The sequence below is a fragment of the Cornus florida genome, unplaced genomic scaffold (genome assembly GCF_030987335.1).
Source record: "Cornus florida cultivar Cherokee Brave unplaced genomic scaffold, ASM3098733v1 CherokeeBrave_3.0.0_Hap2_Chr05, whole genome shotgun sequence".
Lineage (NCBI taxonomy): Eukaryota > Viridiplantae > Streptophyta > Magnoliopsida > Cornales > Cornaceae > Cornus > Cornus florida.
In genome coordinates, this window is record NW_026775575.1 from 78,788,146 (window position 1) to 78,812,018 (window position 23,873).

General features: G+C 38.6%; 2 protein-coding genes and 1 long non-coding RNA gene across 3 annotated transcripts; all 3 read right to left on the reverse strand.

Moving 5' to 3' along the window:
• Positions 1 to 785: 785 nt before the first annotated feature.
• LOC132307009 (protein NRT1/ PTR FAMILY 2.7-like) lies at positions 786 to 6,196 on the reverse strand. Its single transcript, XM_059804659.1, has 4 exons — positions 3,877 to 6,196; positions 3,560 to 3,777; positions 2,183 to 2,721; positions 786 to 2,082 (listed from the first exon to the last, which is right to left on the reverse strand). The coding sequence occupies exons 1-4, from the start codon at positions 4,001 to 4,003 to the stop codon at positions 1,242 to 1,244; spliced, it is 1,725 nt and encodes a 574-aa protein (XP_059660642.1). The 5' UTR covers positions 4,004 to 6,196; the 3' UTR covers positions 786 to 1,241.
• A 1,823-nt stretch (positions 6,197 to 8,019) lies between these two features.
• On the reverse strand, positions 8,020 to 8,806 carry LOC132307010 (protein NRT1/ PTR FAMILY 2.6-like). Its single transcript, XM_059804660.1, has one exon. The coding sequence runs from the start codon at positions 8,556 to 8,558 to the stop codon at positions 8,109 to 8,111; it is 450 nt and encodes a 149-aa protein (XP_059660643.1). The 5' UTR covers positions 8,559 to 8,806; the 3' UTR covers positions 8,020 to 8,108.
• A 1,703-nt stretch (positions 8,807 to 10,509) lies between these two features.
• On the reverse strand, positions 10,510 to 16,356 carry LOC132307011 (uncharacterized). Its single transcript, XR_009482152.1, has 3 exons — positions 15,823 to 16,356; positions 14,777 to 14,824; positions 10,510 to 10,832 (listed from the first exon to the last, which is right to left on the reverse strand). It is a non-coding gene; the product is annotated as an uncharacterized LOC132307011 (long non-coding RNA).
• Between the last annotated feature and the right edge of the window lie 7,517 nt (positions 16,357 to 23,873).

The window sequence follows — 23,873 nt, forward strand, 5'->3', positions numbered from 1 at the left end:
GTGTGGTGGTGTAATTGTATATATAAAATAATAAAAGTGATTGTATATAATGTAAACCGTAAACAATGGTGCATAATGGAGTTTTAAGTTCTTCAAAATAAGTGTAGAATTATGTCAGCACAATTGCTAACGTGGCATCACACTTTTTGTAAAGTGTACAATGTAAATAAATTCTAGTACCGGGAATGCTCTAATCATTCATTGTCTTTCTCTCTTTTTAACTTCAAAACAAAACACGATCGAAACACTAAGGGTCGAAACCCTAAGAAAATTTATCGACCAAAACCTAAAGAAGATTCATCTATCAAAACCCAAAGAAGTGTCGTATCAATCATTGTTGGTTGCATCTTAAGTTTGCTTAGTGCGTAGAGAGATACGTACATGAATTGATAATAAATACCCTATCTACAAAGGGAACTTTCTAAATTGTTTTTCACTCTCTGAATGCATCTCTCATCTCTCACACGAATTCCATCTCTTCCCAAGATGGTAATCAACTCAAAGTTAGTTTGATAATGACTTTGACAGATACAACCAAACATAAAATGAGTGTGTGGCTTGATATCATAGACAAATCTGAACAATAATTAAATTGAGTGCAGCATATTGTGGTATATAATGTGAATTATTTTAAATTGGGCCCGCCATAGCTATGACAAGTGTGGGTCTACAATGATCCACATTATTTACAATGATCTATGTAACTTGGTCAAATAATCAACAGGTTATGCCACACCAATAACAATAGTCCACAATTTATGATCAACAATTAAAATTATCACGTCATTAGCATACTTCGAACATAAAATCGAAAAAAAATTATCCTACATACTATACAATTTATTTTATTTATTTATTTATTTATTTTTTTCGCGACAACAGTTAGTAGTGAGTTTGGAAAGTAGAAATGAACCTAGGATTGATAGTGGTGGCCACACTGCCACACCTCATGCTTTACAAATGATGTGTCAAAAACAGAGGCAAAACATAAGATGTTTCTCACACTACAGATTTTAATTGTCATTTGATGATGTGAAATCAATGAAGGTATCACAAGATAAATAGAGATATATTAGCAGTACGTAAATACATTAAAGCCCCTTGGTTTTGTATGATCGACATTATAAGAGCTAGAATTGTCATATATATATATATATATATATATATATATATATATATCTATTTATTGAGGAACACAGTGGGTAGTTACATTAAACCTCCTTCATTTTGTAGGATCAACGTCACTTGTAAGAGCTAGAATTATCATCCTCAACCTTCTCAACACTTGTATACTTGTACGACCTTGCACATACTAAATAATAACCAAAGTTTAACACCCCAACTACAACCAACATCCAATACACATTATCTAGCCTCCCATTATTTATATTATCCGGTAACCATCCAGTTACCTTCCGAGCCAAATCAATGATGGCCGTACTTAGATAAAAACCTATCCCCGCAATCATCGCGATCATTGCAGTTGCCATGCTTCTTAAAGACACCGGAAATTCCTGATAGTACAAAGCAACTTGTCCCGGAAAATGAAAAGCCTCACCGATACCAGCAATGACTAGTTGTGGAAGGAGCCACAAGGCCAACATTGGCACTGTGGAACCGGGCTGGTCTTGGAGTTGGTGGGCCTGGGCTATATCAAGCCGCTTGGACTCCACTAAGGCTGACACAACCATGCTAATTACACATAACACGTGGCCGAGCCCAAGACGTTGGAGTGGTGTCGGAGATCGATGAGTTAGCTTTTGCCACGTGGGGCATAGGAATCGGTCAATGAGGGCGAGAGAGAAGGAGGTGGAGATGAATACAGTAACTAGGATGGACCCAGGTGGAATTTTGAAATGAGGGCCAATGTGACGGTCCATGGTTAGAGTTTGGAGGATTACTAAGCTGCCTTGGACCCCCATTGTGGTCCATAAGAAAATACCTGTGGACCATAGTGGGAAAATTCTAATTAAGGTCTTCAGATCTTCTACTTGTTGCACACTGCATAGCCTCCAGGATTTTGTGATTGTGCCATCTAATTGTACGTCTTTTTCTGTTTTCAGCGCTGCGCGATTTAAGCATCTGCATTAAAAGATTAATTGTTATCTTTGGATTTTTTAAGAACACTACATAGTATAGCATAATTATTGTTAATTGGATGTAATTCAAAATGTATCCTTACTTGAAGCTTTTAGTTGGTGCAGTTGGCATCATCCTTTCCATCTCATCATGATCATTGTAATAATCCTCACTCCTGGATGAAACAAAGACCTTCCTCTTTCTAATGGCGGCAATGAAAACCCGAGCTAAATCTGAGAAAGGGCTCCCTTTTGGCTTAATGTGACGATAGTAACGGTTTCCCAGCAAAAAAATGGCTAAGCCAATTACATTAACCGCGGCACACAGAACAAATCCCATTGTCCAACTCACATTATCCTCGACATAGACAATAGCTGTTAGACTGACCACTGAAGAGGTGTACATGGCGAAAAAGAACCAATTAAAGAAGATTGCATGGTTCCCGGAATCATCAAATTGGTTCGCTCCCATCGTTGTGATAGTGTAGCGTGTGCCCCCGACACCTATTGATACGAGTGCTATACCTGCATATAGGACTGCGAATTGGATTTTTGACGGGGTTGTGCACAAGATTGATCCAATTTCACATGGTGGAGGTCTCAAGGAATCCAGTGTCGCTGTTAGGACTAAAAGGACCATGCCCTGCAAGTGTTGATGTTGGCTGATAATGAAAATTATATGCTACTGGTTTTGTGATACTTATTTGAACAATAGCATTTTATTTGGAGAGAAAATAAATAAATAAATTAGATATACCTTGAATGAACGAATTCCAATAATTACTAGGGTCTCTTCATCATGTTTTTTTAATGTGTTTGGATACACATCAACCTAGAAAGTATATTACCAGCTTGTCCGTTCTAGTAACATTTTCTTGCAAAGAATAATTCACGTATGGACTGAATAACTCTGAGGTTAATTGAAGCTTAAATTTAATAGCTATAACCAAAATTAAGGGAAAAAAGACCCATATAATTTTACACACACTTCATTACAGGAACAAAGCTAGAATTAATTCTTAGTTACTCGCAGTTTCATGGTTGATTAGTACAGTTTCTTATATTTAAATGTTCCCTTTTCCTCTTATGAAACATTTATCACATATATAGTGCATGAATTGTTATCATCTATCATATATATGTATGGAACATATAGATAGAGTAAGGAATTCTACTTTTCGGGTGAAGAACTTAAATATATATATAATCTTAAAAGTAGTGATTTCGATCAGTTTACAAAATTGTTGTCATTAGTTCTTGAAGTATTCGCAGTTTCATGGTTGATTAATTAGTACATTTTCTTATATTAACTAATATAATATGTTTTTCATGAATACAATCAAGTGGACAAACCTATCATTTTTTAGTTCATAAAAGCTGAATATTATAATTAAAAGAGAAAAATATGATGAATTGATGACTAGTAATTAAGTAGTAAGAAGAAAGTGAATTTGACACTATATATTACTGTCACAACTTACCAGCAAAGAGATAAAAGAAGAAAAGGAGATGACAGAAAAACAGCCTAAAAAAGAGTCGGCAATAATGGCTCCGATGACCGGAAATAAACTGGTGCAACCGTGAACCACGTTATAAATTTGGGCAGCATCGATGCTCTTCACATTGAATTCCCCAATAAGATAAACAATAAGATTCGCCATCACTCCACCAGAGGCTAGTGTCAAGCCTGACATGGTTGCTGCAATATTGAACAAAAACACCACGTATAAATATGTCGCTGCGACAAAAATATAATATATATACACACAAATATAGTTGAATATGAGATGAGAGAGACCTATGATGAAAGGGAATGTGATCCAACCGCCTCGTTCGCTGCTGGAAACCGACATCTGCACTTCTGAGTCGCCGGAGATTGTGCCCTCCAAGTTGCTATTCAGCTGTTGTGACTGTGTAGCAACCATTACTGGTGTGCTACTCAAATTAGTCTCATGGGTAGGTGATCCTTTACCATTAGTCTCATAGCAACCACTAGTGGCGTACCTTCAATCCTACTCTCTTTGTCGAACCAAAAATTCAGACGGGTGTATTTAAATAATCATGGTTGTACTGGCTGATGATGAATGTGTCTCAAAGCAGTAAAATAACATGGCTGTATTACGTGGAAAGATTCGCTTTGGACGGCCGAGCATTTATTTGAATTAAAGAAATGCACCATCAATCTTTAACTAAAAAAAAAACGGTGCACCATCGATGTTAAATATACGAGAATACATGTTGCATGTTGCATTGAATTATAATATAAGTGTGCACCATCGATGTTAAATATAGGAGAATATATTTTGCATGTGGCATTGAATTATAATGTAAGTAGAACATCATGTCTTGTTAGGAAAAAATTTAACTTCCTTTGACCCACTCAATAGTTGATTATTATTGAGAGTTAAAATTTTAATTTATCATGTGCAGTGAAAGTATTATCACATCAATACAAATATATGTGAAGCTAATAATCATGCATATTCATGCACAACATAATATTTTACGTAATTCACCGAACTCTAGGGTTACATTCATGAGAGAGAGATTTTACTATTATGAATCAAGAAAGAAAATATACAATCACATATCAAAACCCCACTCACTCACTCATCATCTTTTTTGAGACTACATATATACACTCGGGAATTACATATACTCTCCCCTCTCCTCACAACATTCATCCATAAACCCCTTACATTTTTTCTCTTTGTTCTTTCTCTCTGAACCCCTCGCACCCATCTTTATTTATAAAATATTCGAAACTGTTTGGTCTTTTAAACATGAAAGGTGAGGTCAATAATGTCCTTTTAGTTAGTAGAGGGGTAAAATAGTCATTTTGCATGGTATCATAGTACTTACATATGGTGCGAGCGTAGGTTTCGGCAAATTATACATCAGAGTGACCCGTCTAGCCTATATAGATATTGTTTGTTTTGCACAATATTTCTTCAATTTTCAAAGTGAAAGAGTATGTATATATATATATAAATGTCAAGAACTTCTCTCCCAAACAATGTGAGATTTCACAATATCCCCTTTTGGAACTAGGGTCCTCAGTGGCCTTACACAACCATAGTTAAAAAACAGAAAACCAAAACAAAAACAAAAACAAAAAACATCTTTATTTCAATTATTTTCTATCGGGCAGGGGTACTAAACTGTCGCACAGTCCTACTCTGAAGTAGCCAATAATTTTTCATCATTAGACAATGTATTACATTGTCCACAATCTGGTATGTCCAATAATTTCTTCTGGATAGAATTACAATTTCAATAGAGGTAAATGTAATTTTTAAGTCAATAAAATAAAAATAAAAATAAAAAAACTCAAGTATTTATATTATAACTCAGCAACAATTTCCCTTTTTTTTTTCCCTTCATAATTGTATATCCCTTTCGCCGATAAATCATAAAAATACTGTTCACAATGATTACAAGAATAACAATTGGTTTGATCAGTGAAAGAGTGTGACAGCATCCCACTAGTAACTTGTCTGCCCGGGGGCTTGGCAGTGATGGTAGGTGCTTGAGACTAGCATTCAATCGATCAGTGTTCGATTCTTATCAAGTATTTCAATTTCTCCGACTTACTCGGTGTATTCTTGGGTAAGGCTCTGCCTAGGTAAGTTCCTGATGCTAAAAAATAAAAAAATAAATAAATAAAAAACTTGTATGGTCCATTTCTGGTCGAGCCAGGACACTTACAGGGCAGCAACACAAGCCTTAAAAATGGACAGAATATGACATTCGAACCTTTACTGTGGCGTCCTTCCACCCAATCCGTCTGTTATCTTGCAATCTGTAATCGTCTCCATCTCTGAAACTTTGGGATCGATCATCGAACGGGTTCCTCTTTAGAGCTGGCCAGTGAATGGATCTCCTCCCAGCTCCAAGTCACCCACCACCTATGTCTCCAGATTAGTCGATCGCCGGAGTGATTGAGCGGAGTCCCTCTTGATTGCTCCTTGCTTCGCCGTTCATGGCCTCAGTCCAGCGGAGTTCCATTCAGAATAACCACTGGTAAAGGATACAACTAGCCGTAACTAACAGCTGTTTTCAAGTTCACAATTAGTGCAATTGTTGGGTCAGGTCGGTAGTTGCTCAATTTATTATCATGCTTTTAGTGGACTTGTTTTTATTAGGGCTATTGCATCTAGGCCCACGTTGGGCCCACTCTGTATATATATACTATTTTCGTCCCTTTTTAATTGTCCACGTGAATCACAGTCTACGAGGTGAACAATTAAACTTTTTTAATTATCCATGTGAATCACAGTCTACAAGGTGGACAATTAAAAAGGGAGTATAATGCTTTAATGTTTGAAAATACTTAAATATATTCAGCACATAGCGAGAATTAGGGCCCTATCGTCTTAAGACTCGTGTTATATGCTTGAAGTGTCACCTTTTAACACTGCTCGACACAAAAATGGATAGACAATTTACCAGTGGGATGATGCGGCACTTTTAACTCACTCACCCAACCAATTGTAATCCTTTTTTAATGACCCTGATCAAATTTTGCACTCTTATCGTTACATAATAAGTGTCATGTGAATTACGGTTCTCAAAACATGACAATTATTATGAGAAGAAGAAAATATTATTCCTTCTATTTCAAACAAAAAATGTCACAGTTTTTTTTTTGATCTATCCCAAAATAATTGTCACTATTATTTTTCAAACAATATATTTTACATCCTTTCATTTATGTCCTTGAAGTTTAAAATTTCAAATTTGAATATTTAAAACTTTGAGGAGCAAATTAGTAACTTTTCAAGGGACAAGGCATGTCCCACTTGTCCTCTAAAAAATTTCTACTCTTCAAAAGTGACATCTAAATTGGAACAGGAGAGTATCTATTGGCCGGAGAAATATATATCCATACAAATAAACAGAGTGAAAAAATGATAAATCGAGGGACAAGAGTGTGAATACTAAAACTTCAACGGGTGCTGGTCTACATATGGAGAACTAGTAAAAATTTTGTGCCGCACACATTTCAATAGGGTGGATGACCCCACGCGGCAAAAGCTGGTTTTGTCGTTGCGCTTGAGCCCACACCTAGAATGCCCATCTCTTTGGCAGTGGCAGTAGCAGGAGAGGCAAGAGTTGCAATCACTGACTCAAAGCCATTCTCTCGCCCCATCTCATGTTCAGAAGAGGTAAAATAACGGTATAGAAGAGAATTTTGATCCATCTATCGATATCAGCGAGTCCCGATTAATGTATTGCTATATTTTGGAACACCAAATAGAGGCTTAGATTTGAATTTAAAATAAATTTAGTTAAATTTTAGATTAATTTTTTTTAATTTTAAATTTAAAATACCGATTAAATACTCTAAAATGCAACATATATGTATATATTCATTGCGCTACAAATCCATATGCCAGCAACCCAGTAGAAAAAGGTATCATAATACCATACATTTGTTAAAACATAGTATGTTTCTCACAATACTACTGATTTTGTTATTTAATGATGTGAAATCCATCAATGTATCACAAGATAAACAAGTATACATCAATGTATCAAAAGAGTACTGTGGATATAATCTCTTTATAGATGCCTGATGTCAGGGGCAGATACAGGGGTAGGCAAAGGTGGGCTGTAGCCCATCCCAAAATTTTTTTTTTACTATACTATTATATTAACCCAGTCCAAAAAATTAAAAAAAAAAATTAATAATATTAGTCCACTCCAAAAATTCAATGAAGTCCAAGTAAACTCAGCCACCATACTAAAATAAAGGTCCAAAGTATTAATGTTTAATGTTAACCCACCCCACCTAAAAATCCTGAATCCGCCCTTGCCTGATGGTGAATTTGATTGCGCTACAAATCCTAATACCAGCAACCCACCAGAGAAAAGTATCATAATACCAAACAATTGATCTATCATGTCAAAACACAGTATAATTCTCACTGATTACTGATTTTTGTTATTTAATTAGATAAACAAATATATATTGAGGAACAGTAGGTAGATACATCAAAGCCCTTTCATTTTTTGCTATCAACAACATCACTTGTAATAGCTAGAATTATCATCCTCAATCTTCTCAACATTTCTATACTTGTACAACCTAGCACATACTAAATGATAACCAAAGTTTAATACCCCAACTACAGTCAACATCCAATATACGTTATCTAGTCTCCCATTAGTTACATTATCCAGTAACCATCCAGTTACCCTCCTACACAAATCAATCACGGCCGTGCTTAAATAATAACCTATCCCCATAATCATCGCGATCATTGCAGTTGCCATGCTTCTTAACGACACCGGAAATTCATGATAGTACAATGCAACTTGTCCCGGAAAATGAAATGCTTCGCTGATACCAACAATGACTAGCTGTGGAAGGAGCCTCAAGGCCAACATTGGCACCGTGGAACCGGGCTGGTCTTGGACTTGGTGGGCCCGAGCTATATCAAGCGGCTTGGACTCCACTAGGGCTGACACAGCCATGCTAAGTACATTTAGCACGTGGCGAAGCCCAATACGTTGGAGTGGTGTCGAAGATTAGCTTTTGCCACGTGGGGTAAGGAATCAGTCGATGACGGTGAGAGAGATGCAGGAGGAGATGAATGAAATGACTAGGATGGACCCAGCGGGGATTTTGAAATGTGGCCCAATGTGACGATCCATGGTTAGAGTTTGAAGGATTACTAAGCTGGATTGGACTCCTATTGTTATGCCTAATAAAGTACCAGTGGACTAAACTTTCATTTTTGCTCTGTTTGATTCCTTTTTGGACTAAACTTCCTTCCAAGTCCTATGCATGATTTTTTCCATATTTTCAGAAGGACTAAGACATTCTACACTCTATATAAACCTTGTCATATACATAGGTTTATTGGTGGCTTTTGCATAAAAAATCCAGATATAATTGAGAGCCTTTTAAGAGAGATTTTTATTCAGAAAATTAATCTAATTTTTCTGATTTTATTTTTGATAGCACACACATAAACATAAGAGTGATTTAGTAGTGTTGTTCTCTATCTTATCGGAATTGGAGTATAATTAAAGATTCAGAAATTCCGAAAAGTAGAATTCATTCGTTCTTCGTCAAATTCAGATATAGAAGAAAAGGAGTGAAGTGATCACACTTTGAAAGGGTCAAAACATTCATAGAGTGTTGTTTGATCTACCTACAACTCTTCTACAGAGATCAAGAGTAAGTCTGAGGTCGAGAGCTATTGGACGGGGGAGTCGCAAAGTCAGGGATTGTCAGCGATTGATTTTTTATAGAACGATAGGGTGTGAGACTAAATCAAAGTTCGGTATACTTTGTTTCAAACATAGTGGATCGTTTATCTCAGGACTGCTTAGTCCAACGAGGTTTTTCTTGTTACAATTGGTCTATTCTACAAATTGGGGTTTCCTCACTAAAATCCTGGTGTCATCTCTCAAACTCTATTTACTTTACTTGCACTTTTATTTTTGCTTTATGATTTGATTTTAGTTTTATTTCTTGGATAAAAGAGCAAGTTGAATTTATTAACCAATCCTCTAGGTTATCTATCCATATTATATTCCACAACAATTTCGCTGCATGCAAACTCAACACACAGGCCAACCCCTATTGCCCAACTTACGTTATCCTCAACGTAGACAATAGTTGTTGCACTTACAACTCCAGAAATGTAGAAGGTGAAGAAGAACCAGTTAAAGAAAATCCCATGATGCTTGGGATCATCAAATTGGTTCGCTCCCATTGTTGCTATAGTGAACCGTATGCCCCCGACACCTATTAATATAAGTGTTATAATGGCATATAAGACTGTGAATTGGATTTTAGATGGAATTTTGCATAAGATTGATCCATTTCCACATGTTGAAGGTTTCAATGAATCGACTGTGGCGGTAAGAAGGAAAAGGACCATTCCCTTGAAGTGTATATCATTATGTTAGCTTTTGATGAAAATGTGATACTGGTTTTGTGGTATTTATTTATTTGGACAATAGCATTTGAATAATTCTTTTCATTCGATGACCCAGGTTTATGTGGACTTGTTACAAGAGAGATCTGTCTCACATCAGATCCGTATGAATGAGTGATTGGGTATAAATGGGTAGGTATTCAGCACTACCCAACAGCTTAAACTTTTGGATAAATGGCCCCTTGCAGTTGGTATCAGAGCTAATAAATTCAGTCCTTAATTTAGTGTCACGCCAAGTACCTAACCCGGAAGGCGTCCAACTGAGCCACCCGGGTAGGCAGAGTGGCCCTACCGCAACGAGGGAGTTACAAGTTCGGGTGTGAGAGAATGTTATAAGGGGAGATTTGTCCCATATCGGATCCGAATGGGAGAATGATTGGGTATAAATGAATGGGCATACAACACTACCCAATAACTTAAATTTTTGAGTAAATGAGCAAACATCCACCCATTATAGAACTCCACCATATATATACTAGCATTAAAAATAGAATTATATTCTAGGAACTCTTCATTATGTTTATTTTAATACATATTTTTTGTAACAACTCGAACCCGTAGGTCCGAACCGTTAACCGGGTCCTTAACCGAACCTGAGGTCAACTAGTGATAGCACCATTCTTTCCTACGTCAATACATATTATACGTGTCATTCCGGATTTATTAAAAAAATAAGTAATAAGAAATAAATAAATAAATAAATAATAAAATGAGATTAAAGCTACAAGGTATGTCAAAACGGTCTACTAATCCATCGAACCTTGTAGAGGAGCGTCGTCCGCCACTTGTCATCCGTGTCCTGAAAAAAATATTAAATATAAGGATTAAGCAAATTGTTCAGTAGGTGGTGCCTAAGACACACCTCTTGTGACCTCGTGAATCCAAACAATAAATAGAAATAAGAAACGGGGTCATACTATACCGGGAAGGAACACAACATTAATTCCAATTCCAAAATAACAACGTCGTACCATGATATGTGATGCCATGAATGTCGCTCCCCATTTTCAAAATCACTTCCATTCATCATTTTTCAAACCGTTAATGTAACCCCCTTCGGTAACCCCTCAGCGACGAGAGAATGATTGGCTATTGTCCCTGACCCTTGGTACCCCCGCGGCGTCATTTGGGGCCCAGATAGCTCAATCACGCTATGGCGATCTCCCTAGTTCCCTCTAGGCTACATTAACGCCACGGACCCTCGGTACCCCCTTGGCGTCCGGGTTTTCTCAAAAAGTTTTCTCAAATTTCTTCCCAAAATCCCCTTTCACTTTCATTTCCAAACACTTCACCCCTTTTATTCATGCCCAATGCTATGAAATGCATGTAATATATTTCTCCAATAATATAGAACAACAAAAAGGATAACAAACTCCACTTTCACAAAAGACCGACCACTCTCACCGGAATACACCTGATACCCTGTCACACACTACTCACCAATCATCAGACCATGGTCACCCAATCTCATCAGAAATGAAGTGAACTCCTTGCTCACAAGGAGGAAAACTGACTAGAAACACATATAGGACTACGACCACAACTCTAGGCGACCTCACCACAAACGGACCGTCATACACAATCGACATCGGAACCTCACATACGCTACCCCACAACACCCATGCTAACCAAAACCAATCAGATAAGAGCACCAACACTCACGTCACACAAACACAAGGAACAAGACTCGTGACACCAATCACATCAACCTATGACTCGTCAAAGGAAAAAAGTGCCTATCTAGCAACACCGCTCTCACTAGCTCAAGAAACTAAGCTGTCCCCAATCACTTCAACTGACACGTAACCCCATCACCTATCTGACAACACACGACAAACAACTCACAATCCCTAATCCATCCTCGGATCATACCTGAAACCATCCTGCGCATCAGCACTAAACATCACACCATGGCATCATAACACCTCCACTGTCATTCATTCCAACAACCGTTCAAACCTATTATCCCATCAGACCTTCAAGTCATTACTAAAAGATTTTTCTCCAAACATCCTTAAGATAATATCATCGTAAACAAAGAACAAACATAACTCTTACTACTCCTTATAACAACCACTATTTACCACTAGAAAAGAACATCCACACGGCAATGCCATGCCAACAAATCCTCAAAAAAAAAATGAGCATAAAAATCCAAAATGGTCAACACCCAAGTGTCTCCTTAAAACCATCAATAATGCGATTAATCACCATTGTCTTCCTGAATACTAGGATCACCCCTAAACTAACTTGCTCTACAATACAGGAACCTCAAGTACTGATACCCCTATAATCATCCTTCCCAAAATAACTATACAACTCCAATCCCTTGGAAACAACAAGTCTCCACTACCAACCGTTCTTTCAAAAGTGATACTAACTCAACATGAAAACACACATCACTCATGATACCCGTCACTATAGTCAACAACCCGCTACAAGAAAATAGGAATCCTACGCGGCAACGCTACAGGAACAATCCCTAAGAGGGACAACAGACACCATGTCAAACGGTCAACCATACAAATTACACTCTACGACAATTACCAAACAATGGTCTCTCATTGGTATCAAACTGGACACTCAAGTCATACCTACGACTAACCTATCTGACCAAACAAAAGGGTATATAACTCTTACACCCCCAACACTATCATTTCCTAACCAATCGCTACAATTACCATCCAACACAATGGAATGTCCACATCGATTTCATCTGAGTTGTGTGCCCGCAGCTCGCCCAGTGTGGTAGCCTTCTGGTGCCACCTGCACAGGCTCACGCACACCCACCTACAGTGCCACAAAACAAAGAAATCAAATAAAACAGACCTCAAGCCCAAGAGGTCATTCCTCATCTTGGCTCAACACAATCTGTGACCAACACTCTATGGTCACCAAACAACACCACATTAAACTTATGTCTTTCTCACTAGAAATCAAAACAAAAGGTGCAACCTACTTATCTCGTCGCCAACTCAAGATCAACCTTAACTCATACTCCCAAAACGACAATCTAAGAGACAAACTTTCAACCTTAAATATCAGTGAACTTCTAAATAAAAACCTAAATACAACCCTTGCTTAACCCGTATAACACTTGAACCTTACAAGTCACACACTACATACCACTTCACGTTCTATGATATCTAATCAACTTTGCTTACATGAATGGTGTAATACCCCTAATTTTAAAAGGATAGTCTCGGCATTTTATTTATTATTTTATTGTATTTTTGGGTGATTTTTTTCTTTTTTTGGTTTAATTGTTTTTATTTATTATTTGATTTAATTATTTAAGTGTTTTAATTGATTAATTGGGTTATTTAATTGGAATTAATTGTTTAAGTGTTTTAATTGATTAATTGGGTTATTTAATTGGAATTAATTGGTTAAGTGTCTTTAATTATTTAATTGGATTTAATTTAATTATGTTTTAGGTTACAGTTAACTTTGGGTTGCAATTCACGTATAGGTAAGCCGCACTATGGTAATAGAGATAGTTTCATGGGCCGGCTAGGATTAGAATTAGGGCTCTTTCTCTAATTAAACAAGGATTAGGGTTTAGGATTTTTACGCCTATATATACATAGTTATAATCTGTATTAAGGGTTGGAAAAACCCTACTCACGTAACATAGATACAGAGAGTTACAGAGTGAGGTTTTGAGAGAACAGAGCAAGTTTGTGAGTTCTCAACTAAGGTTTCAAGGCCAAACCTAGGAGAAGGAAAGGGCAGAAGTATTAGGAGGTTAGACATTATTGCAGTGGTTGCCGAAAAGTTTAGAACAACGGCGATAAGGTTTTGTTTATAAAACTGTATAGGCAAGTTCTTATCTTCCTCTTTCCCTTTTGGCTTGTGTTCTGTGCACCTAGATAGTCTCTAGGGTTTAACTAATTAATAATTGAAACTTACGTGTTTAATATATGCTCTGATACCAACTGTGATACCCGTGTCTCGGATCCGTGGGGTATCACAAATGGATCCTATGACTCACACACCATACCCTACTAATCCAACATCCCAAGAGCCCATTCACTACACAGAGGAAACACAACACAAACTCTCGCCCGTGCAAGAAAATGAGGACTTCCGTCCTGGAAGACGTCTAAGATCAGACCCTTCCACCGTTACTAGTCTCTAGGGAAAAGACTCCTAATGAAATAACACGTCCAGATCAAACCAGACTTAAAAGATTGTGTTATTCACATCACCCATGCTCACAATGCTAAGACCTTTCCCAGTTGTAAGGGATAACTCGCAGAACTAATACAACATAAAAACGCGCCTGCTAAACAATTACATACTGAAAACATAACATCTACTCTTGGATCATTTAAGTCAGTGTTACACACAGACAACATATAAGCTTGTGATTCATGTAAGGAAATAAACAGGTAAGAAAGTAAGCATGCTTCGCAAACATTTAAACACTTTAACACGTAGCACATAATCATGCAATTCAACTTCCCAATGCAAACCTAAATAAACCTCTACCCGTCGTCCTAATGGTATTCGAACCATCACTCTGATACTAAATTTGTAACGACCCGAACCCGTAGGTCTGAACCGTTTGCCGGGTCCTTAACCAAACCCAAGGTTAGCTAGAGACAACACCATTCTTTCCTACATCAATACATATTATACGTGTCATTTCGAATTTATATAAAAAAATAAGTAATAACAAATAAATAAATAAATAAAATGGGATTATAGCTATAAGGTATGTCAAAATGGTCTACTAACCCATCAAACCCTGTGGAGGAGCGCCGTCCACCACTTGTCATCCGTGTCCTGAAAAAAATATTAAATATAAGGGGTGTGTAAATTGCTCAGTAAGTGGTGCCTAAGACATACATCTTGTGACCTAGTAAATCCAAACAATGAATAGAAATAAGAAACGGGGTCATACTATGCCGGGAAGGAACACAACATTAATTCCAATTCTAAAATAACAACGCCGTACCATGATATGTGATACTATAAGTGTCACTCCCCATTTTCAAAATTACTTCCATTCATCATTTTTCAAACCATTAATATAACCCCCTTCGGTAACCCCTTAGCGACGAGAGAATGATTGGTTACTATCTTTGACCCTTGGTACCCTCGCGGCGTTATTTGGGACCCAGATAACTCAATCACGCTAGGGTGATCTCCCTAATTTCCTCTAGGCTACATTAACGCCACGGACCCTCGGTACCCCCTTGGTGTCCGGGTTTTCTCAAAACCGTTTTCTCAAATTTCTTCCCAAAATCTCCTTTCGCTTTCATTTCAAAACACTTCACCCTTTTTATTCATGCCTAATGCTATGAAATGCATGTAACATATTTCTCCAACAATATGAGCATAAAGTAATTTCATATAATACAATTTAAAATACTCCTTCATAGTAATTTCTAGAGAAATAGTAGACACCGCAGGCATGAAAATTAACATCCAAGCATGTTTTTCACATAATTTCATCAACACATATAAGCATAGATTTCAATTACAACAATTATATCATTTTTAAGGCAAGTTAATTCAAATAAAGCATGCTTCACAAGAAATTCTAAAAAATTTATACATGCTTACATATATCATTTCTAGCAATTAGTAATACAATAGGCATAGGAAATCAACACTTAAGCATGCTTTTCACACAAATCAACATGTATATATAAAATCATGAATTTTATACATTACAACAAAATCATTCTAGGATAATTATCATCAATTAGACAAATTAACAATAATTACATGAAATTAACTCACAAAGAAACAAGAAAATGTGGGTTAGAAACCCCTACCTCAATCTAAGCCAAAAGCCCCAATTTTCACCTCAAACCCTCAAAATGGGTCTCAATTTTTGGACTTCTTAGAGTGGCCAAAAGCTGAAATTGCTGGTATGGATTTGAAGATCTTGTTGTGGGTTTCGATTTGCCGTAAACGGCACTTAAAAATTCCGACAAATGAGGGAGAAATCAAAGCTTGAATTTGTAACAAAAAGAAAAAGAAAAATAGAACCAAAAGGGAGCGAGAAAAATCATAGTAGAGAGAGAGAGAGAACTGATGGCCTGTAAATGGCCTTTAGGTGATGGTTTAATGAAATGGTGGGGCCCACCTATTTTTCTTTTCTTTTCTCTTTTTCTTTTATCTTTTAATCTACACCACACATATACATATGTACACATTTAATTTACAACCACTTAAAACACAACAAATAAAAATAAATATAATGCATATGGACCTAACTAAAATACCCGTATGCAACAATTCCGGTAGTGAGTTTCACACAGGACCGTTCGGGCCGAAAAATTAAAAAATGCAAAAATGATTACCCTTACATTTCAAAGAGTTTTGAACTCAATGGAATGTTCCAAACAACTCTCGGACACAACCGGCACACCCTGTAGTGTCTGGTTCGCACAACGTGAAAAGATAAAAATGACCTTGCTACGACAAAATTTTTGAAAAAATGAAAAATGGCAAAAAATTTGAAAGAGACAAATTTTTGAAAAAATGAAAAATGGCAAAATTTTTTCCCTAGCTGATACTCACACCCCAGTCAAAGAATTATTTACACTCAAAAAGAGACAAATCTTAGATTTAATACTTCATGAATACCAAAACCGAGTGATTTACTTACTTGAGTCAACTCATTGAGATCTGTTTAGTTTAATACACTAGAAAGTACATCATGCATAGTACCTGCTTATTGTACTAGTTACATTTTCTTTGTAATTTATCCCAATATATATATATAACAAAACATTATCTCTGTAAAAAGAGAAAACTCCAACGTGTGGAATGAATTCTGAGGTTAAAGCTTAAATTTATTGGTTATAACGAAAATTAAGAGGGGAAGACAGAGAGAGAGAGAAAAAGAAAGAAAAGGAATTCAAGATGCATGAACGTAATAATGAAACTAGAATCTCATATAATTTTACTTACGGGAATATTTAATTGGTGTTTTAGATTTGGGATCGCAGTAAGTTTAATTCAAATTTTGTATTAATTTTTTTTTTTCAATACCAAATTTATGGTGCCGATTCGATTTCGCGAAACATAACATTACACATTTTAATTTATATGAACCAAACTAGATTAGTTCTTAATTATTCGCAGTTTCATTTGATTATGAAGTACAGTTTCTTATATTGAATAGCCCTTGTTTTTTCTTATGAAACATTTATAAGAAAGTGAATTATTATCCTCTCTCATATGTATGGAAAAAAATATAGAGTAGGCAATTAATTTTCAGTTGGGGAACACACAGGTATTGTTAGTAGTAGTTTAAGTTGCAAATAAGTAAGTCAACACAATCAAGTGCACGTACAAACCTGTCTTTTTTTACGTAGTTCATAAAAATTGAATATTATAATTCAACTAGCAATATAATGATTTGTATCAAGAAGAAAGTGATCGAAACTGATACATATATATATATATATATATATATATATAATTGTCACCACTTCCCAGCAAAGAGATAAAAGAAGAAATGGAGATGACAGAGAAGCAGCCTAGAAAACAGTCCGCAATAATCGCTCCGATCACTGGAAATAGACTGATGCAACCACCAACCACGTTAGAAATTTGGGCAGCATCGGTGCTCTTTACATTGAATTTGCCAATGAGATAAACAATAAGATTGGCCATCACACCACCTGAGGCTAGTGTCAAGCCTGTCATAGTTGCTGCAATAGAACAAAAAGACGTCTTAAAAATATGTCTGTGATATACACATATGGTTGAATATGACATGAGAGAAACCTATGATGAAGGGGAAGGTGATCCAACCGCTTTGTTAAAACCGGAATCTGACATCTGCATTTCTGAATCGCGGGAGATTGTGCCGTCCAAGTTGCTCTTCAGCTGTTGTGACTGTGTAGCTGCCATTACTGTACTACTGAATTAATTTGATGAATGGTGATCCCTTTATATAACGGGAAAAATACTACCCCACCACTCCACCACCGATGGTGAACCTTATCTTTTTGTTAAACCAAAGAATCACATGGATATTTAATGTGGCTCAAAACATTAAAGAAAATCGATTAGCTAATGAAGAATCACTTTCATATCTTTTTTATGTTTTTGTGTGGCACTAAGTTTTAATTAAAAGAAAGAAAAGTATTGTAAAAAGAATACAATACAAGTGGGCATTCTCTAAAGAGAAATTATTAGATAATTTAAGATCATGTGATCGATCTCGATCAATCATAAGTTGTCATGTAATTAAGTATGTCAATTATTTTTAATTTTTTTTAATTATGTGATGATCAGCCGAAATCACATGATCTCAATCATCTACTAATAATTTCTCTTATAAAAAATACAAGAAACGCGGAAAGAACAAAAGCGCAAAAGCTATGACACAAGGCTTAGGGAAGCCAAGAATCATGATTATTTAGGAAAACATATGGAACAAATGCAAAGGGCACCCATCATATCATTGGATAACAGATTAACTTAATGGTGGATCCATATGTGAAGATGCAAGGAATTCATTTCCATTTTCTCTCTCTAGAATTCTTACACTTCAACAGAATGAATCTCTCTCCCCATTACTTCTCATATTTATAGGTATTTACAAATATTAATGGGTTGCTAGATCTGGGCCCGTTCTTCTGTGGGCTTTGGTCATCTTCGATGGGCTATTCGCGTTCGGCCCATATGGCAGTATTTCTTTATGGGCTGGACCCAGCTGCTCGGACCGGATGCCATGTTCGCTGGTCATATCCGGCCCATATCACTTATGGCCTCCTCAACTGCCCCCATAATTACTCCCTATTTAATAAGAGGGTAATTATCAAAGGCGTCTCATCATGACGTTGACGGCTCAAGACATTCTTATGGGGGAATGGACGGTCGGATCCGGAATCAATGTTCCGAGATTCGATAAACTTCTCGCCTCCCTGACGCTTCGGCCCTCGGGTCCACTTCGTCTTTACGAGGCTCTAGAATGTCACTTCATGCCTTTTTACCGTCTCCATCTCTCTCCATCATCAGTCAAATCTCTCGCTTGTCTTTTTAGAACCGTGCTAAGTTTCATCCGGTAAAATTCTTCAAGAGTCACTCTTCCAGCGATCTTGCAGCGTTCTTTGCTGCTTTCTACCCCAGAGGTTAGTCTTGTTCCTTTTTACTTTCGGTAGACTTCTTTTACACTTTTAGATCCTTCATTCGCTTTCACTATGGTTGTAGATCTAGATGTTCTTCGTATGAGACTTAGACTTCCTAACGACATCCAAGTTAGGGTTTGCCCTAGGGATGTTAATATTATGACCGGTGCCGGCCTTCTTCCCAGCGAGGTTTTATTTACTAACCTTCAACTAAATGTCGTTAGGTTCCCTCTGCATCCCTTTTTTAACTATGTTTTCAATAGACTGGGGATATCCCCTCTGCAGGTAAACCCAAATTTCCTTAGAATCATATCCGTTATGTTACTACTGATTCGTGACAGAGGTCTGGATCTTGACCTCATAGATCTTCTTCTTTGCTATAAGGTCAGTAAGATCCGAACTGAAGAGCCATTCTACCACCTTTACCCGATCGACAAGATGTCCATATGTACGGATACAATCAAATCTGAAAAGGTTGTAGGGATAACATTGTGAGTGTTAGTGGGGCCTGGTCTTCGCCGGCTGCAGAGGATTACCCAATCCCGAGCGCCTTTAGCGTCTGTTCTGTCTCTTCATATAAGAAATTCAAATCTCATAAAAACGATTGTCCCTACGAAACATGTGTTCCTCGCTTTTGTACTTTCTTATGTCACTCCTTAGACATACCTTGTGATGACTTGAGCTACAGTGTTTGCAGGGATAGGAGTAATTACTTGAAGAAATACGTTCTGAACGATATTCCTTCTTGCTCAGACCTCCTCACTTCAGACAACCTTCTAGCGCTCTCATCCCTCGGCTATACAATGAGCAGGCTTCAGATTCTTTCCTTTGGTAGGAGGAAAAATCCTCCCCCAGCCACTACTGCTGCTGGAGCAACCTCCTCTCCCGCATCAGCCTCTTCTTCAGCCACCATCTCTGACACTATTCCGAGTGTGGTGGCTATTGATCCTGTTGTTAGCACCCCTGCTACCAACCCGAGCACATCTCCACAGATCACTACTACCGCTGCTGCTGCTGGGGGTGTTCGGGACAAAGAGTGAGGTAAAAGACCTCATCCTGACGGTGGAGTCAACCTCGAGGAGGAATCTCTTACAAGGAGGACCCGAGTTTCTGGGCCGAGCGCTCTCTTGCATCCCCCAGTCAGAGCTCCTGCCCCCTCCGAGCCTGTTGCAGCTGCTGCCTCTACTTCTGCTTCAGCTTCTGCCTCTGCTTCTACTCCTGTTTTACCACCATGGGCTCCTCGATACACCCGAACGGATGGGACGTTCGTGAAGCCGAATGAGACCATGATCAAAGACGGCCAGACCGCCATGGCGTACTATAGGAGCATGTGGACTCCAAAAGACCTTGAGGCAGCGAAGGGTCTGTCACAAAAGGATGTGTTCAGCCGCTTTCCCCAATCTGCCATGGAGGTGACTTTTATTTTCTAACTCATGAATCTTCTCATAATATTTGCTCTTGCCTTCGTCCGACCAGGCGATCGGTTTAACCAGAATTCATGCATATCTATGCAGACTTTGTTCAGTATGATGGCTATGCAGAAACAGGTGGAAATGGGGAACGCCAGGGCCCGTAAATTCTCTGATAGCCTGGATATGGCTAATAAGGAAAACAATATTCTTGCCAACAAGAACACCGAGATATTGGCTCGGCTTGAAAAAGCTGAAAAAGAGAGAGATGCTCTGAAGAAGGAAACCGACTCTCTTCAGGATGAAAAAGATGCCCTTCAGCTTGAGAAGAGTGTCTGGCAGACTGAGCGCGATTCAGTCAGAGATGAAAAGGCAGAGCTCCAGCGCCTTCTGGCTGACGAGCAGTCTGCTCGGATGGCATTTGAGAAAGAGCTCTGGACGAGCGCAACGCTCTGATTGACACCATTAGCAGAGTGAATGGTGGCATGTTGGCTCTTCATGCTTGGTTTTCAAGAGTTGGAGCTCTTAGATATGCTCAGGGATTCCGAGATGGTTTTTCCGACCGAGTTCCGGCTGACGGCCAGACCAGTTCAACTTCGGATGAAATTGATAAGGATCTAGGGATTAACCCTCTGGGGGTCTATGTTGACCCAGAATCCACCGCAGCCGAGCACATATTTGATGAGTGTCAGGAGATTGCTTCCTCCAGGATCATTACAACTCCTTCTACCGTTCAGCCTCTAATCGCTCTTCCTTCGTCAACTATAGTATCTCCTATAGTCACTGCTGATGTTGGGCCCCAGCAGAATGACTCTGTTATTCATCTCGATTCCCCACCTCATGAGGGTGAGAAGGCTAATGGGAACGAGGAGGCGAGTCAGCACAACCAGGAAGCTGACGGTACTGAGGCAGCTAGCTAGGGTTCTTCAGATCCCTCAATTTCATACTCTTTTGTAGTCATGTGATTTGAATGCTTCACTTTTTGTAACCTCGAAGCTTATTATGAATGAGACGATAAGACTTTTTGTACTATGCTCTGTTCAAACCCACTTTTAATACTTTTTCATATTGACTTTGCCGTGTGAGTGAGTGTCTAGCGCTCGGCCTGAATGCCACACGCCACTTGGCTTTTTTATTTTTAGCAAGTGTTTGGCATTCGGCTCATGGTGCCAGCTGCCACTTATCTTGCTTAAGTGCCTGGCGCTCAGCTAGAATGCCACTTGCTACTTGGCTTTTTTTATTTTTAGCAAGTGTTTGGCGTTCGGCTCATGGTGCCAGCTGCCACTTGTCTTGCTTAAGTGCCTGGCGCTCGGCTAGAATGCCACTTGCCGCTTGGCTTTTTATTTTTAGCAAGTGTTTGGCGTTCGGCTCATGGTGCCAGCTGCCACTTATCTTGCTTAAGTGCCTGGCGCTCGGCTAGAATGCCACTTGCCACTTGGCTTTTTTATTTTTAGCAAGTGTTTGGCGTTCGGCTCATGGTGCTAGCTACCACTTGTCTTGCTTAAGTGCCTCGCGCTCAGCTAGAATGCCACTTGCCACTTGGCTTTTTTATTTTTAGCAAATGTTTGGCGTTCGGCTCATGGTGCCAGCTGCCACTTGTCTTGCTTAAGTGCCTGGCGCTCGGCTAGAATGCCACTTGCCACTTGGCTTTTTTATTTTTAGCAAGTGTTTGGCGTTCGGCTCATTGTGCCAGCTGCCACTTATCTTGCTTAAGTGCCTGGCGCTCGGCTAGAATGCCACTTGCCACTTGGCTTTTTTATTTTTAGCAAGTGTTTGGCGTTCGGCTCATGGTGCCAGCTGCCACTTGTCTTGCTTAAGTGCCTAGCGCTCGGCTAGAATGCCACTTGCCACTTGGCTTTTTTATTTTTTCATTTTTTCATCCTTTTTTTTTTTTTTAACCCCTTGAAAAGGAATGCTATTTTTATAAATCTCAGGAATTTGCACGTTCATACGTACTTGATTGAAAACAAACAACATCCGATAAAACTGAAACTTAGCTTTTATTGATAGTACCTCTTCAGAGACGTAGCATTCCAGGGCTTGTTAACCAACTTTCCTGTCATGGTTTCTAATGTATATGCCCCCTTCCCTATGACTTTTGCAATTCTGTATGGGCCTTCCCAGGGTGGCATCATTTTTTTTACTATTCCCACCTTTCTTTTCAGAACCAGATCGCCAGGGGCAAAATCTCTGTGTTTCACTCTTTTGTTGTAACTATTCGCCAATACTTGCTGGTATGATGCAAGCCTTATTGCTGTAGCGTCCCTCTTTTTGTCTATTATATCGAGGTTTAATCTTAACATTCTGTCGTTCTGACTTTGACTCCATGTTAAGCTTCTGATAGTTGGGACCAAGTGCTCAACCGGTATAACCGCCTCGGTACCATACGCCATTGCAAAAGGGCTCTCCCCAGTCGGCCGCCTTGGGGTGGTTCTGTAAGCCCATAGGACGTTCGGGAGTTCATCCAACCACTTCCCTTTATGGTCCTCCAGCTTCTTCTTAATGCAGGCGAAAATTGTTCTGTTTGTAATTTCTGCTTGTCCATTGGCCTAGGGATGACTTACTGCAGCCAACTTTTGATTAATTCCATACTCCTCCAGCAGCTCTCTTACTTGCTTGCTGTCGAGGTTCGTGCCATTATCCATGACTATTGACCTTGGAACGCCGAAACGACAGATAATATGACTCTAGATAAATCGTCTCACATGAGTCTGAGTCATGCTAAGATATGGTTCTGCTTCCACCCACTTAGTAAAGTAATCCGTGGCCAGTAGCACATATTTGTTCTGAGCTCTCGCAGTTGGTAGAGGACCGACCACATCCATCCCCCATTGCGCGAAAGGCCATGGTGAGGCCATTACGTGCAATTCCTCAGGTGGTTGGTGGATCAATGATCCATACCGTTGGCATTTATAGCACCTTCGAGAGAACTCCTCCACATCTTTTGACATGTTCGGCCAGAAATACCCTTGTGTCATTGCTTTGTGCACTAACGATCTTCCCCCAGAATGATTTCCACATACGCCTTCATGAATAGCTCGCAACACCTGCCGAGCCTCTGTGGGGGTAACACACTTCAAGTATGGGCTAGAGTAGGATCTTTTGTACAGTTGGTTATGCACTATGGCGTACTTTGCAGCATTCTTTTTTATTTTCCTAGCTTCATCGCTTTGCATAGTCAGAACACCATCTCGAATATAAGTGATGATGGGGTCAATCCAACTCGGTTCATACGGTATGACATTGACTTGCCAAGGTTCAGAGTCTAAAGGTTCTTCAAAAATAGATGGCTGGGTCAGTATTCCTATTGGAATCATCCTCGCCAAT

Bases quoted from the DNA above. Each gene is read 5' to 3' on its own strand.
- LOC132307009 (XM_059804659.1), bottom strand. From the start codon at position 4,003: ATGGTTGCTACACAGTCACAACAGCTGAATAGCAACTTGGAGGGCACA. The intron at 3,778-3,876 runs GTCTCTCTCATC...TCAATATTGCAG, and splicing joins CACATTCCCTTTCATCATAG to CAACCATGTCAGGCTTGACA. The intron at 2,083-2,182 runs GTAAGGATACAT...CTTTTAATGCAG, and splicing joins GCACCAACTAAAAGCTTCAA to ATGCTTAAATCGCGCAGCGC.
- LOC132307010 (XM_059804660.1), bottom strand. From the start codon at position 8,558: ATGGCTGTGTCAGCCCTAGTGGAGTCCAAGCCGCTTGATATAGCTCGG.